Source organism: Oncorhynchus mykiss, chromosome 18 (genome assembly GCF_013265735.2).
Source record: "Oncorhynchus mykiss isolate Arlee chromosome 18, USDA_OmykA_1.1, whole genome shotgun sequence".
In the NCBI taxonomy this organism is placed as follows: Eukaryota; Metazoa; Chordata; class Actinopteri; order Salmoniformes; family Salmonidae; genus Oncorhynchus; species Oncorhynchus mykiss.
The window spans coordinates 63,164,479-63,180,167 of record NC_048582.1 but is presented as its reverse complement, the minus strand read 5'-3'; the positions used below and the strand labels follow the sequence as shown (position 1 = coordinate 63,180,167).

At 44.7% G+C, this 15,689-nt stretch overlaps 1 protein-coding gene across 1 annotated transcript in view; it reads left to right on the top strand.

The window, feature by feature from the left end:
* The window catches only part of csmd3b (CUB and Sushi multiple domains 3b), an 826,488-nt gene that overhangs the window by 579,555 nt on the left and 231,244 nt on the right, over window positions 1-15,689 (top strand). The window contains exons 28-31 of the mRNA XM_036953488.1: window positions 41-179; window positions 5,978-6,165; window positions 6,501-6,695; window positions 7,666-7,782. Of these exons, the coding sequence (XP_036809383.1) occupies window positions 41-179; window positions 5,978-6,165; window positions 6,501-6,695; window positions 7,666-7,782 (639 nt within the window). The remainder of the gene's footprint in view (window positions 1-40; window positions 180-5,977; window positions 6,166-6,500; window positions 6,696-7,665; window positions 7,783-15,689) is intronic.

Here is a 15,689-nt window from a genome sequence, read left to right as displayed (position 1 = left end):
GTACATGTTACCTTTTCTCACTTCTCTTCTTCTCTTTCAGCCCCCTGTGGAGGAAACTTGACTGGATCCAACGGCTTCATCCTGTCTCCCAACTTCCCCCACCCCTATCCCCACAGCAAGGACTGTGATTGGCTAATAGCTGTCAACTCGGACTATGTTCTATCGCTGGCCTTCGTCAGGTAATAGGTGCTAGTTTCCTCCAAAGTGATTAAGGCCTAGTCTCCCTATCAGTTCCACTGCATGCACGCCCCCCCCCCCCCCCACACACACACACACACACATACACACACCCACACACACACTCAACACCGCCACCAAGGTGGACATTAATGGGCATTTTGTCACGACCAAGGTGATTATACAACGGTAACTGCTGACCGTTATCACTGTTATATTAAGATGCAGTTCATGTCTTAGGCGGGTAATTAGCTACCCCAGCTGGACTTCCATGCTCACTTTGTCAGTAATGAACCCATAGTTGGCCTTCCTCAGCTCCCCACGTTAAGGTGCTGTATCAAGACGTCCCAGCCAACGTTGACTGATGCAGACACTTAATGGAAGTCAAAAGGAAGAACTTGTGTTTCACACCTAAATAGTCCCGTTAATTGCGTCCATTTTTCATTTCACCTTTGGCGGCCGCAAGGGCTGTCCCCAACGGACAGAGGTCAAAGGTCAAAACAGGGTTACGTTTGACTGCCGGTAGGGTACACAGTGTGACATAAAGCTGACAGATGTTACCGCTGCTGCTGCTGTAAAGGCCTCTAAGTTAAACCTCTAACTTAAAGTTGTGAAATGAGACCGCCCTCTGCCGCTCCCCTACCAACAGCTAGCTATCTCCTCCTGTTTCTCCCTCTGCCTCTCCCCTACCAACAGCTAGCTATCTCCTCCTGTTTCTCCCTCTGCCTCTCCCCTACCAACAGCTAGCTATCTGCTCCTGCTCCTCCCTCTGCCTCTCCCCAACCAGCAGCTAGCTTGCTCCTCCTGCTCCTCTTCCTCCCTCTGACTCTCCCTAACCATGAGCTAGCCATCTCCTCCTGTTCCTCTCTCTGCCTCTCCCCTACCAACAGCTAGTTATCTCCTCCTGCTCCTCCGCCTCTCCCCTACCAACAGCTAGCTAGCTCCTCCTCTTCCTCCCTCTGCCTCTCCTCTACCAGCAGCTAGCTATCTCCTCCGCCTCTCCCATACCAGCAGCTAGCCATCTCCTCTTGCTCTTCTCTCTGCCTCTCCTCTACTAGCAGCTAGCTAGCTCCTCCTGCTCTCCTCTCTGCCTCTCCCCTACCAGCAGCTAGCTAGCTCCTCCTGCTCCTCCCTCTGCCTCTCCCCTACTAACAGCTAGCTAGCTCCTCCTGCTCCTCTCTCTGCCTCTCCCCTACCAGCAGCTAGCTAGCTCCTCCTGCTCCTCCCTCTGCCCTCTCTCTCCCCTACCAACAGCTAGCTAGATCCTCCTGCTCCTCCTTCTGCCTTTCCCCTACCAGCAGCTAGCTAGCCTCTCCATCTCTTCTCTCTGCCTCTCCCCTACCTGCAGCTAGCTATCTCCTCCTCTTCCTCCCTCTGCCTCTCCTCTACCAGCAGCTAGCTAGCTCCTCCTGCGCCCTGCTCCTCCCTCCGCCTCTCCTCTACTAGCAGCTAGCTATTTCCTCCTGCTCCTCCCTCTCTCTCCCCTACCAACAGCTAGCTAGATCCTCCTGCTCCTCCTTCTGCCTTTCCCCTACCAGCAGCTAGCTAGCTCCTCCTGCTCCTTTTCCTCCCTCTGCCTCTCCCCTACCAGCAGCTAGCTAGCTCCTCCTGCTCCTCCCTCTGCCTCTCCCCTACCAACAGCAAGCCAACTCCTCCTGCTCCTCCCTCTGCCTCTCCCCTACCAACAGCTAGCTATCTCCTCCACCTCTCGCCTACCAGCAGCTAGCTATCTCCTCCTGCCCCTGCTCCACCCTCTCTCCGTCTCTCCCCTACCAACATCTAGCTTGCTCCTCCTGTTCCTCCCTCTGCCTCTCCTCTACCAGCAGCTCGCTATCTCCTCCTGTTCCTCCCTCTGCCTCTCCTCTACCAGCAGCTTGCTATCTCCTCCTGTTCCTCCCTCTGCCTCTCCTCTACCAGCAGCTCGCTATCTCCTCCTGTTCCTCCCTCTGCCTCTCCCCTACCAACAGCTAGCTCCTCCTGTTCCTCCCTCTGTCTCTCCTCTACCAGCAGCTAGCTAGCTCCTCCTGTTCCTCCCTCTGCCTCTCCTCTATCTCCTCCTGTTCCTCCCTCTGCCTCTCCTCTATCTCCTGCTTTTCCTCCCTCTGCCTCTCCTCTATCTCCTCCTGTTCCTCCCTCTTTCTCTCCTCTACCAGCAGCTAGCTAGCTCCTCCTGTTCCTCCCTCTGCCTCTCCTCTATCTCCTCCTGTTCCTCCCTCTGTCTCTCCTCTACCAGCAGCTAGCTATCTCCTCCTGTTCCTCCCTCTGCCTCTCCTCCATCTCCTCCTGTTCCTCCCTCTGCCTCTCCTCTATCTCCTCCTGTTCCTCCCTCTGCCTCTCCTCTATCTCCTCCTGTTCTTCCCTCTGCCTCTCCTCTATCTCCTCCTGTTCCTCCCTCTGTCTCTCCTCTATCTCCTCCTGTTCCTCCCTCTGCCTCTCCTCTATCTCCTCCTGTTCCTCCCTCTGTCTCTCCTCTACCAGCAGCTAGCTATCTCCTCCTGTTCCTCCCTCTGCCTCTCCTCCATCTCCTCCTGTTCCTCCCTCTGCCTCCCCTCTATCTCCTCCTGTTCCTCCCTCTGCCTCTCCTCTATCTCCTCCAGTTATTCTCTCTGCCCCTCCTCTATTTCCTCCTGTTCCTCCATCTGCCCCTCCTCTATCTCCACCTGTTCCTCCCTCTGCCTCCCCTCTATCTCCTCCTGTTCCTCCCTCTGCCTCTCCTCTATCTCCACCTGTTCCTCCCTCTGCCTCCCCTCTATCTCCTCCTGTTCCTCCTTCTGCCTCCCCTCTATCTCCTCCTCTTCCTCCCTCTGCCTCCCCTCTATCTCCTCCTGTTCCTCCCTCTGCCTCTCCTCTACCAGCAGCTCGCTATCTCCTCCTGTTCTTCCCTCTGCCTCTCCTCTACCAGCAGCTCGCTATCTCCTCCTGTTCCTCCCTCTGCCTCTCCCCTACCAACAGCTATCTCCTCCCGTTCCTCCCTCTGCCTCTCCTCTACCAGCAGCTCGCTAGCTCCTCCTGCTCCTCCCTCTGCCTCTCCCCTACCAACAGCTATCTCCTCCTGTTCCTCCCTCTGCCTCTCCCCTACCAACAGCTATCTCCTCCTGTTCCTCCCTCTGCCTCTCCCCTACCTTCAGCTCGCTATCTCCTCCTGTTCCTCCCTCTGCCTCTCCCCTACCAACAGCTATCTCCTCCTGTTCCTCCCTCTGCCTCTCCCCTACCAACAGCTAGCTCCTCCTGCTCCTCCCTCTGCCTCTCCCCTACCTTCAACTCGCTAGCTCCTCCTGCTTTTCCCTCTGCCTCTCTCCTACCTTCAGCTCGCTATCTCCTCCTGTTCCTCCCTCTGTCTCTCCTCTATCTCCTCCTGTTTCTCCCTCTGTCTCTCCTCTACCAGCAGCTAGCTAGCTCCTCCTGTTTCTCCCTCTGCCTCTCCTCTATCTCCTCCTGTTCCTCCCTCTGCCTCTCCTCTATCTCCTCCTGCCTGAATCAAAAGGGTGACATACATACCTGTCCCTTGGCAGCCCGTGCTGTGCCAGACACGAGGCTGTGGAATATTAATTGGGTGGCTGGCTGTGTGTGTGTGTGTGTGTGTGTGTGTGAGAGAGAGAGAGCGAGAAAGAACGAGAGAGAGAGAGAGAGAGAAAGTGAGTTAACGGTACCACCTCTTTAGCTGCAGCCACTTCTGTTGCTTAGGGTTGGAATGTTGAGGCTGCAAAGCTGTCATCAAGGCAAAGGCTGGCTACTTTGAAGAATCTCAAAAATAAAACATATTTTGATATGTTTAACACTTTTTTGGTTTGTACATGATTCTATGTGTTATTTCATGTTTAATGTTTTCACTATTATTCTACAATGTAGAAGTAGTAAAAATAAAGAAACTCTTGAATGAGTAGGTGTGTCCAAACTTTTGACTGGTACTGTAGGTCTCACGACAAGGGACATTCCTTTTTGTTAACAACATGCCAAGTAGACAAATTAGCTGTTTCCTGTTTGTCACAATCAAAATGACACTGTCTGATAATGTATGTGTGTATTGTTGTATTCATTAGCCTTGCTATTAAAAGCGTAGTGTTTTATATTCAAGTTGAAAGCTAGTCACTGCAGTGATGATGACACAGCAGTTTTCAAGCGACCAGTATCGGGCAGCCAATTTGGCTCCACCAGTTAGACAGTTTTTGTCTTTTGTGTAAAGTGAGCTCTGCTCTCTTCTTATTTGAATGGTCTTATCCCACAACACAAGGGAGTAAATAACACAGTGGAATAGTGGCTTTTTGGCAGTGGGACGGTGTTACTGAAGCTCAACCAGGGTGAAAAGCCTTTTCTTCTGTTCTGTCTCGCAGACTTCCATTACACACTCCATTACTGACACCATTCTCTCCCAAAAAGACATGAAATATGAACCCAATGGAAATAGAGAAACTTGAATAATAATACATTGTAACAAAAAACAAAAAGGGACCCAATGCATCGGCAGGGTTGGCATGATAAGGAGTAAGGGGACTTTGCACCGAGCCCTGGGGGACACCGTTTCTATCTGCAGCAAAGTATTATTATATTGTAAAAAATGACCAATTGCATTGGCAATGTGGTAAAATGTAGATTTCATTGTCATTGTTGCCAAATTTGGGTATTATCATTGCTACATATTCAATTAGTAACCAAGCTAATTGTTTGTTGAGTGACGGCTCCAGAGGCTAAGCGAGAAAAAAAAAAAGATTGGAGCGCATATGGTTATCAAAAATGTAATTACTTTATTAATATGGTGTAGAGCAGGAGTTTTTTCCCCCCATGTTTGGATTGCTATTATCTTACAATGAGCCTTTAGCTTTAGATACAGGCTCAATGAAGTGTGACCGTATCACTTAGCATACTCTTTCAGAAATATTTAAATAAGAAAATACACCTCCCAATCTCTCTTATGTAAATTAGCTTCCCTGATACAGAAATATGTGTGTATGTTAATCTTCGCACGCACGCACGCACACACACACACACACACACACACACACACACACACACACACACACACACACACACACATTCTCGGAGATGCGGAGCATGGCAGTGAGCAGTTGATAGTCTGTTTTGTGGTGAGTTCCCAGCTCAAAAGGATATGTGCCTCATCTTTGACTATACCAAAGCAATTACACTCCCTGGGTATTTATAGTTAGTGTCCTCCCACAGCAGCGATAAGGGTAATGAATGTAGCGCTAGCAAGCGTTATTAAAGGAGGATATCATGGTGTTGTCTAGCTCTCCAGCCCTGATCCATAGAGAGAGGTTACGGATGATTTGAGGAATCTATTCATTAGCTTCTGTGGCATTGGGTAGACGCTGGCATCTGAGGCATCTGCCACTGTGTGTCAACGTGAATCGCAGGGCCTTTTGAGTGTTGTCGCTAAACTCCCACCTCGACCGCCAGTCGGAAAGGCCATGAACCCAGATAGTTGTTTCTAGTGTGTAATTTCTCCCTACTACTGTATACTGCATCCAGACAGACACATTGAAACCCAGCTCAGCAGAGAGACAGAGATAATTTCTCAAATATCACCCTCCTCCAGATATTATGATCTGACTGAGTTGGATTATAGTCTTTAATCTGATTTCTCTTTCTCTCTCTCTCTCTCAACACCCCCGTTCTCTCTCTCTCACTCACTCTCTCTCTCAACCCCCCTGTTCTTTCTCTCTCCCCATCTCTCTCGCTCTCTTTCTCTCTCTCTCTCTCTCTTTCTCTCTCCCCATCTCGCTCTCTTTCTCTCTCGCTCTCTCTTTCACTCCCCCTCTCTCTTTCTATCTCTCCCTTTCTCTAGTTTCAGCATCGAGCCTAACTATGACTTCCTGTATATCTACGATGGGCCAGACAGCAACAGCCCTCTGATTGGCAGCTTTCAGGACAGCAAGCTTCCAGAGAGAATCGAGAGCAGCTCCAACACCATGCACCTGGCCTTCCGCAGCGACGGCTCCGTCAGCTACACCGGTTTCCATCTGGAATACAAAGGTAGGACGCTGTCATGCTCTCTTAGATTCTTAGATTTCAGTTTTCTCATAGAGGGAGATTTCTTCTTAGCTGTAAGGTCTAGTTACTTTACCAAAGTCAGAAATATACATAGTTTACTATACATTTTTGCATACGCAGAGTTGAAGGAGAATACAAATGCTTTCTATCTCTAGATTAAACTGTCAGCAGGGGTAGATGTTTTTAGCATTTCAATGATGCGTTTGGTTAGATTCTTCTTTACTCTGATCAACATGAAACTCCCTCCCTGTCTGTGTTACCTGCCTGCGTCTCCTGTTGAAGGTAATTCCTCATGTGTATTTCTACCACCTCTTTAGCCAAGCTGCGTGAGTCCTGCTTCGACCCAGGCAGTGTGATGAACGGGACCAGGCTGGGCAGCGACTACAAGCTGGGGTCCACCGTGACGTTCTACTGCGAGCCGGGCTACGTTCTCCAGGGCTATTCCACTCTCACCTGTATCATGGGGGACGACGGCAGGCCCGGCTGGAACAGGGTTCTACCCAGCTGTCAAGGTTTGGAGCATACCATCGTACCTGTTTATTATTTATTATTTATGAACCTTTATTTAACTGTTGAAGCTATAGATATGGACATAGCTGTGTACTATCACAAAAATAAAATGGGATAAGTGTGTCTACTTAAATTACTAAAATGTAAATGTAAAATGTCAGTGGGCAACCACAATTTTAAATATATCTGTTAGTTAATTTATTGAGCCAGGGGAGGGGATCCAATACAAATGTGGGAAGGAAAGAAAGAAAGAGAGAAAGAGAGAAAGAAAGAAAGAAAGAAAGAAAGAAGGAAAGAAAGAAAGAAAGAAGGAAAGAAAGAAGGAAAGAAAGAAAGAGAGAAAGAGAGAAAGAAAGAAATAAAGAAAGAAGGAAAGAAGGAAAGAAAGAAAGAAAGAAGGAAAGAAGGAAAGAATAAGAATCCAAGGATTGGATTTAGTAGCCAGTCTAAAACAATCAATATGGCTTACAGCACACATGCAAGCACACAGAAGATAACCAACCGTACGACTAGACTGCTAAGCCGTTTCCTCAACACACATGCAAGCACACAGAAGATAACCAACCGTACGACTAGACTGCTAAGCTGTTTCCTCAACACACATGCAAGCACACAGAAGATAACCAACCGTACGACTAGACTGCTAAGCTGTTTCCTCAGCACACATGCAAGCACACAGAAGATAACCGTACGACTAGAATGCTAAGCTGTTTCCTCAGCACACATGCAAGCACACAGAAGATAACCAACCGTACGACTAGACTGCTAAGCTGTTTCCTCAACACACATGCAAGCACACAGAAGATAACCGTAAGACTAGACTGCTAAGCTGTTTCCTTATGTGTTTTCCATCCTGGTCTTTTCTGGGCAGATGTCGCTTGGCCAATATATTGAATAAATGGGTCACATGTTCCCTCCGAAGGTCAAAGCAGGTGTTGAGCTCTGCTCTGTGTGTCTGTTTGTTTCCTCCAGCACCGTGTGGGAGTCGTTCCACAGGGTCAGACGGCACGGTGCTGTCTCCTAACTTCCCCCGCAACTACACCTCAGGACACAGCTGTGTGTACTCCATCTCCGTGCCACGAGAGTTCGGTAAGGGCACCGTATAAACTCACACTTTTGTTAGAGAGACTTTTGGTGTGAAATAAGCTCAATGTGGTATGAATTGATGTGGTGCAAAATTTGTTTGGGGTGGGGGGGGGGCGATATACTTAATTAAAACTACAATAACAGTCTTCTTTGATGCATTTTTTAGAGCGAAATACCAATGTTGAAATAATTCAACATATCCATCGGCTCTTTTGGAAAATTGTACCTTTTCATCTTGATATTAGGCTACAATTTGACGGTATAGGAGTATTTGAACACAGACCTCTGCTGTATAAATATTTTAGAGTTCTTTATCCAATTTCATTCATTCATCAGTATTAGTCCCCCATGGGTAGCTACAGGAAAGTCTTCCGGGCAGGTGCTTTATTAGGATTCGCTGAAAGTTCTGTGGGTTCAGACACAGCAAAGTACTGCTCACCTGTAACTAAGCAACGAGCCATCGATTTTCTGTCACGCAAGGCTTTAAAAGCGTTTTGATGGCATAAGGACTTGTCTCGCAGGAGGGTGAGATATAAATGGCTGCTTTTACACAGGCAGCGCAATTCTGATATTTTTTTCCACTAATTGGTCTTTTGACCAATCATATCATATCTTTTCACATCAGATATTTTTCAGAACTGATCTGATTGGTCAAACTTGACCTGTTTCAGCATTCTAGCCTGTTATATCTCAGTGTTACATTTCTTTCTTGCACTTGATTCACACTGCCTTCCTCAATCAATATGTGAACATTGGTAGTGGAAAAGTCAATTGTGTTCCAATTAACCCGCTCCAGTCCAAGCCCCGTCTAAGCCAGGGGATGGGTTTCTACTGAGCTATGTGGAATTGTTTTAAGAAGGTCATAGCAAGGATCATTTAGCTATTTGATTTAGAATTGTATGACCCCCTTGAAATATCCCCCCAAAAAGTATATCAGCGGGGCCGGAGAAAATTGACTCTATACATTTCAGCACCCTGGACAGCAACCATTGGGCTGTCTCTGAGGGGTGGTACCTTGGACAGAGCTACAAATGGCACCACATTCCTTACATAGTACAGTCTATGGGCCCCGGTCAATATTTTAGTCTTATCCAGTTAACTCACGGGGACTATTATAAGCTCCACCACCGTTAGTTTAGGAATGATTCAGCTTCTTTTTAATTTATTTTATATAAAATAGTTGATTATGTATGCCAAACACAATACAGATTTAACTCCGGTTACTCAGTTTTGCTCACACAGTGGGGGGGCAATGGGAAGGATTGGTGTGAAGATTACTCCTCATTTCTATCCCTCTGTATGACCCAGTCCTGTCAGTCCTCTAACTCTGAGTTCACAACACTGCTCTCTCAAACCCAGAGATATCTATTTAAAAGGAGTGCATTTGTTCTCTAAAGCCGGATACAAAAGGCCTAGTGTGGATTTGCTCAGAGGGGATTGACTCCTTGACAGCCCTTCTAAACACACACATACAGTGTGTGTGTGTGTGTGTGTGTGTGTGTGTGTTTCGTGTGTGCATGCCAGTGTGTGTTCGTGGGCGTGCCCGCGTGTATGTCTTATGATACCCACACAGTATAGTTATAATGTAATACATTTCAAACTCGATATGATATGATATGATTAAGACGTTGTACTTGAAACCTTCAGCCTGACTAAATAATGTGAAGGAATGTTTGACAAAATGTACTCTAACATACGTTATTTGCTACATTAAAATATTGAAGTGTTGTCTGAAATAAACTAGCTAGCATATCTCCGCCATTATGGGTTTTAAGGTAGAAGTATCTACAAACAATGTCATCTGAAATCTGCCAGCATTTATGAGAGAAGTAATAAAATATTAATTTTGCTGCCACAGTACCTAGCCTGACACAACACATACAGATGACGTTGTAAGTTTACGTTCACCTTAGCCAATACATTTAAACTCAGTTTTTCACAATTCCTGACATTTAATCCTAGTAAAAATTCCCTGTTTTAGGTCAGTTAGGATCATCACTTTTTTTTAAGAATGTGAAATGTCAGAATAATAGTAGAGAGAAGGATTTATTTAAGCTTTTATTTCTTTCATCACATTCCCAGTGAGTCAGAAGTGTACATACACTCAATTAGAATTTGGTAGCATTGCCTTTAAAATGTTTAACTTGGGTCAAACGTTTCAGGTAGCCTTCCACAAACTTCCCACAATAGGTTGGGGAATTTTGGCCCATTCCTCCTGACAGAGCTGGTGTAGATGACTCCAATACCTTCACTTTGTTGTCCTTAAGCCCTTTTGCCACAACTTTGGAAGTATGCTTGGAGTCATTGTCCATTTGGAAGACCCATTTGCGACCAAGCTTTAACTTGGTTAAATTTTCATGCCTCATGATGCCATCTATTTTGTGAAGTGCACCAGTCCATCCTGCAGCAAAGCACCCCCACAACATGATGCTGCCACCCCCGTGCTTCACGGTTGGGATGGTGTTCTTCGGTTTGCAAGCCTCCCCATTTTTCCTCCAAACATAACGATGGTCATTATGGCCAAACAGTTCTATTTTTGTTTCATCAGACTAGAGGACATTTCTCCAAAAAGTACAATCTTTGTCACCATGTGCAGTTGCAAACCGTAATCTGACTTTTTTATGGCGGTTGTGGAGCAGTGGCTTCTTCCATGTTGAGAGCCTTTCAGGCTATGTCGATATAGGACCCGTTTTACTGTGGATGTAGATACTTTTGTACCTGGATTGATTTGCACTTTTCGCACCAAAGTACGTTCATCTCTAGAAGACAGAACGCGTCTCCTTCCTGAGCGGTACGATAGCTGCGTGGTCCCATGGTGTTTATACTTGCGCACCATTGTTTATACAGATGAATGTGGTACCTTCAGGCATCTAGAAATTGCTCCCAAGGATGAACAAAATACATTCTGAGGCTGATTTCTTTTGATTATCCCATGATGTCAAGCAAAGAGGCACTGAGTTTGAAGGTAGTCCTTGAAATACATCCACAGGTACACCTCCAATTGACTCAAATTATGTTAATTAGCTTATCAGAAGCTTCTAAAGCCATGACATCCTTTTCTGTAATTTTCCAAGCTGTTTAAAAGCACCATCAACACTGTGATACAGTGATTTATACGTGAAATAATCTGTCTGTAAACAATTGTTGTAAAAATGACTTGTGTCATGCACAAAGTAGATGTCCTAACCGACTTGCCAAAACTGTAGTTTGTTAACAAGAAATTTGTGGAGTGGTTGAAAAATGAGTTTTAATGACTCCAACCTAAGTGTATGTAAACTTCCGACTTCAACTGTACATCACAGGCTGGGAGCATCAAAGGAGCTGGTGCACTCATGGGTAAAGTGCCTTTCTCAAGGGTGCAATAGCAGTAGGTAGTATGCAGGATATTGAAGCCGGTAACACTCTGGAGATTTCCCTGCAGGTAGCTTGGGGGTTCATACCTTGTATTCTGCAGTAGCTTTGGGTTAGACCTAACAGACTACTGTAAAGTTTCTCTTTCCCGAAACACAAATGACATTCACCTAGACAAGATTAATAGATCAATAGAGACAGAAATAGATGGGAGATGGAGAAGTTGGTTCACCAAAATGGGAGGTTTTGCTTTGCTGTCTAATGCATGACAAACAGGGAGCTAACAGGGAGCCTTGATTCAGTGATTTCATTGGATTTCCATTTGAAGGTAATAGGTGTCATGGTTATAAACATAAACAATAATCTTTAGACAATTTATTTTGTGAGCCACGTCATTATCTGCCATTCGTTTTGATTGACCTGATCCTTGATCAGTGTGAGCGTTGCATTCTGGACATAATCACTGGTAGAACATCATTAGCAAGGGACAAGAGAGGAGCACACACACACACACACACACACACACACACACACACACACACAGACACACAGACACACAGACACACAGACACACACAGACACAGAGAGAGATTATTACAAGGTGCAGGCTGTCTTTGGCACATGTGGCTCAATACTAACGGTAGAGGGGCAGATTTCTCACTTCACACCAGTAAACTGGTTGTAATAATAAAGTCATTGCAACCAGCATAGTCGTCTGGGACAGTTGCTCAAGTTTTTAAAGGGGGGTGAATCAGCTTTAATATTGCCGATAGATTGTGGGTTCTACCAATGTAGTTTAGTTTTTTTAGTTTCATTTATTTGCACCAAAGAAAACAAGTGATAAACAACAATATAGATTTTTATTTTTAAAGTCTAATTAAAAATGGTGTGCAGGTTGGAAGCCCAAGGGCTTATATGAACACCACACCACAAAAATAACTATACCACAAACAACGATATGCTGTACAATACATAAGTATCAAAAATAAAAATAAAAGGTTAGTTAAAGAAGATAACAAAACCTGCTAATTATAAATTGATAAATAAAATGATCAGCAATCAGGAAGAAAAAAAAACAGTATTTGTTTTGTTTAATGAAATGTGTGTGTGAGAGTGAGGCTATATGGAGGAGATTACTGATTTGTTTGGTTCATCAGGCTGACCTCCAGTCTTCATGGAGGAGATTACTGAGTAGTTTGGTTCATCAGGCTGACCTCCAGTCTTCTTAGAGGAGATTACTGAGTAGTTTGGTTCATCAGGCTGACCTCCAGTCTTCATGGAGGAGATTACTGAGTAGTTTGGTTCATCAGGCTGACCCCCAGTCTTCATGGAGGAGATTACTGAGTAGTTTGGTTCATCAGGCTGATCCCCAGTCTACATGGAGGAGATTACTGAGTAGTTTGGTTCATCAGGCTGACCCCCAGTCTTAATGGAGGAGATTACTGAGTAGTTTGGTTCATCAGGCTGACCCCCAGTCTTCATGGAGGAGATTACTGAGTAGTTTGGTTCATCAGGCTGACCTCCAGTCTTCTTGGAGGAGATTACTGAGTAATTTGGTTCATCAGGCTGACCCCCAGTCTACATGGAGGAGATTACTGAGTAGTTTGGTTCATCAGGCTGACCCCCAGTCTTCATGGAGGAGATTACTGAGTAGTTTGGTTCATCAGGCTGACCCCCAGTCTTCATGGAGGAGATTACTGAGTAGTTTGGTTCATCAGGCTGACCCCCAGTCTTCGCTTCAAGTTATTGAGTTGACTATGTGAGGTGAGACAGTGGGGAGGGTGAAGGTTATCCCAGTATCTTGTGTTATATCGCTGCATTTCAGAATTAACCTGGAAGAATCCTTTGAAGGGTTAGGTAAACTGTCTGGGAGGTATGAGCATTTGTAGATGAAAGGGCATATTTGGTGTACATAAATAGACAAGATATTGAGTTTCAAAGGTGCAGATGGAGCCAGGTACAGTTGAAGTCGGAAGATGACACACATACTCAAATCAAATCAAGTTCTTTTGGTCACACACGTGGTTAGCAGATGTTAATGTGAGTGTAGAGAAATTATTGTGCTTCTAGTTCCGACAGTGCAGTAATATCTAACAAGTAATCTAACAATCCCCAACAACTACCAACAACTACACACAAATCTAAAAGGGTGAAAGTTAATATGCACATATAAATATATGGATGAGCGATGGACGAGCGGCACTGGCAAGGTGCAATAGATGGTATAAAATATGGTATTTACATATGAGATGAGTAATGTAATATATGTAAACATTATTAAAGTGGCATTATTTAACGTGGCTTTGTTTAAAGTTACTAGTGATCCATTTATTTAAGTGTCCAGTGATTGGGTCTAAATGTAGGCAGCTGCCTCTCTGAGTTAGTGATGGCTGTTTAGCAGTCTGACGGTCTTGAGATAGAAGCTGTTTTTCAGTCACTCGGTCCCAGCTTTGATGCACCTGTACTGACCTCGCCTTCTGGATGGTAGTGGTGTGAACAGGCAGTGGCACGGGTGGTTGATGTCCTTGATTATCTTTTTTGGCCTTCCTGTAACATCGGGTGCTGTAGGTGTCATGGAGGGCAGGTAGTTTGCCCCTGGTGATGCGTTGTGCTGACCCCACCACCCTCTGGAGAGCCTTGCGGTTGAGGGCGGTGCAGGCTGTGATACAGCCAGTAAAAGTTTGTTAGGGTTTTGGGTGACAAGCCACATTTATTTAGCCTCCTGAGGTTGAAGAGGCACTGTTGCGGATGATACAGTTTGTAAAATTGTGTATTGTGATTTTGGACTGTTTAATGAAGGAAACTCCAATTCCCTTTTGAGTTGAACTAAATGAACTAAACTAAGTCTTTGATATTAATTACTAGTGAGAGAGAGAGAGAGAGAGAGAGAGAGAGAGAGAGAGAGAGAGAGAGAGAGAGAGAGAGAGAGAGGTCCTGGGGCTCTGTTGACTCTGTTCACAAACACAAACACACCCTACAGAGCCCCAGGACAACAGCACAATTAGACCCAACCAAATCATGAGAAAACAAAAAGATAATTACTTGACACATTGGAAAGAATTAACAAAAAAACAGAGCAAACTAGAATGCTATTTGGCCCTAAACAGAGAGTACACAGCGGCAGAATACCTGACCACTGTGACTGACCCAAAATTAAGGAAAGCTTTGACTATGTACAGACTCAGTGAGCATAGCCTTGCTATTGAGAAAGGCCGCCGTAGGCAGACATGGCTCTCAAGAGAAGACAGGCTATGTGCTCACTGCCCACAAAATGAGGTGGAAACTGAGCTGCACTTCCTAACCTCCTGCCCAATGTATGACCATATTAGAGAGACATATTTCCCTCAGATTACACAGATCCACAAAGAATTCGAAAACAAATCCAAATTTGAAAAACTCCCATATCTACTGGGTGAAATTCCACAGTGTGCCATCACAGCAGCAAGATTTGTGACCTGTTGCCACGAGAAAAGGGCAACCAGTGAAGAACACACACCATTGTAAATACAACCCATATTTATGCTTATTTATTTTATCTTGTGCCCTTTAACCATTTGTACATTGTTAAAACACTGTATATATATATATAATATGACATTTGTAATGTCTTTACTGTTTTGAAACCTCTGTATGTGTAATGTTTACTGTTAATTTTTGTTGTTTTTCACTTTATATTTTCACTTTGTATGTTGTCTACCTTACTTGCTTTGGCAATGTTAACACATGTTTCCCATGCCAATAAAGCCCTTGAATTGAATTGAATTGAGAGAAGGAAAACTAACTTTTCAACAAAGATCAAGACGACACCCTGAGCGTAAATATATATATTGATTGCAATTGTTCCCGAATGAGTGAGCGTTCATGTGCAAAGGATTAGCATTTCAATTGTTATAATTATCACTCTGTAGTGACTTCTCAGGTGACCCCCACTTCCCTTTTGTCTAACAAGCCGCCATGCCGGTTTAGCCCACTAGGGCACATTCTCCTATCATTTCTTGTAACCATATTTACTTTGTTTGTTTTGTTTATGCATTTCTGTGAATTACTTAGTTAGCAATAAATACATGATTTCAGACAATTGATGTATGGATGACTCATAGTGAAGACTGGGTTCGTGCAAATAACCAACAATTTACGACGTTTGGAATGAGACTAACGTGAGGTAACGTAAATAATTAATTAATTCGAAGACTAATTGATCAGATATAAAATATTTGAAAGGTTATATTGGGAAATTATAACTTTGTAAACTGAATATTTTCCTTGGTGCCCCTACTTCCTAGTTAATTACAGTTACATGATTATTCAGTTTAATCAAATAATACTAATTACAGAGAATCTTTGATAAAAACTATCAGTCTTCAATTTAATGATAGTAAAGACACGACAATGTGGATAGGGGGGTGCTCCCTCTGAAGTCCACGATCATCTTCCTTGTTTTGTTGACGTTGAGTGGGAGTTTGTTTTCCTGACACCATGCTCCGAGGGCCCTCACCTTCTCCCTGTAGGCTATAACGTCGCTGTTGGTAATCAAGCCCACTACTGTTGTGTCGTCAAAC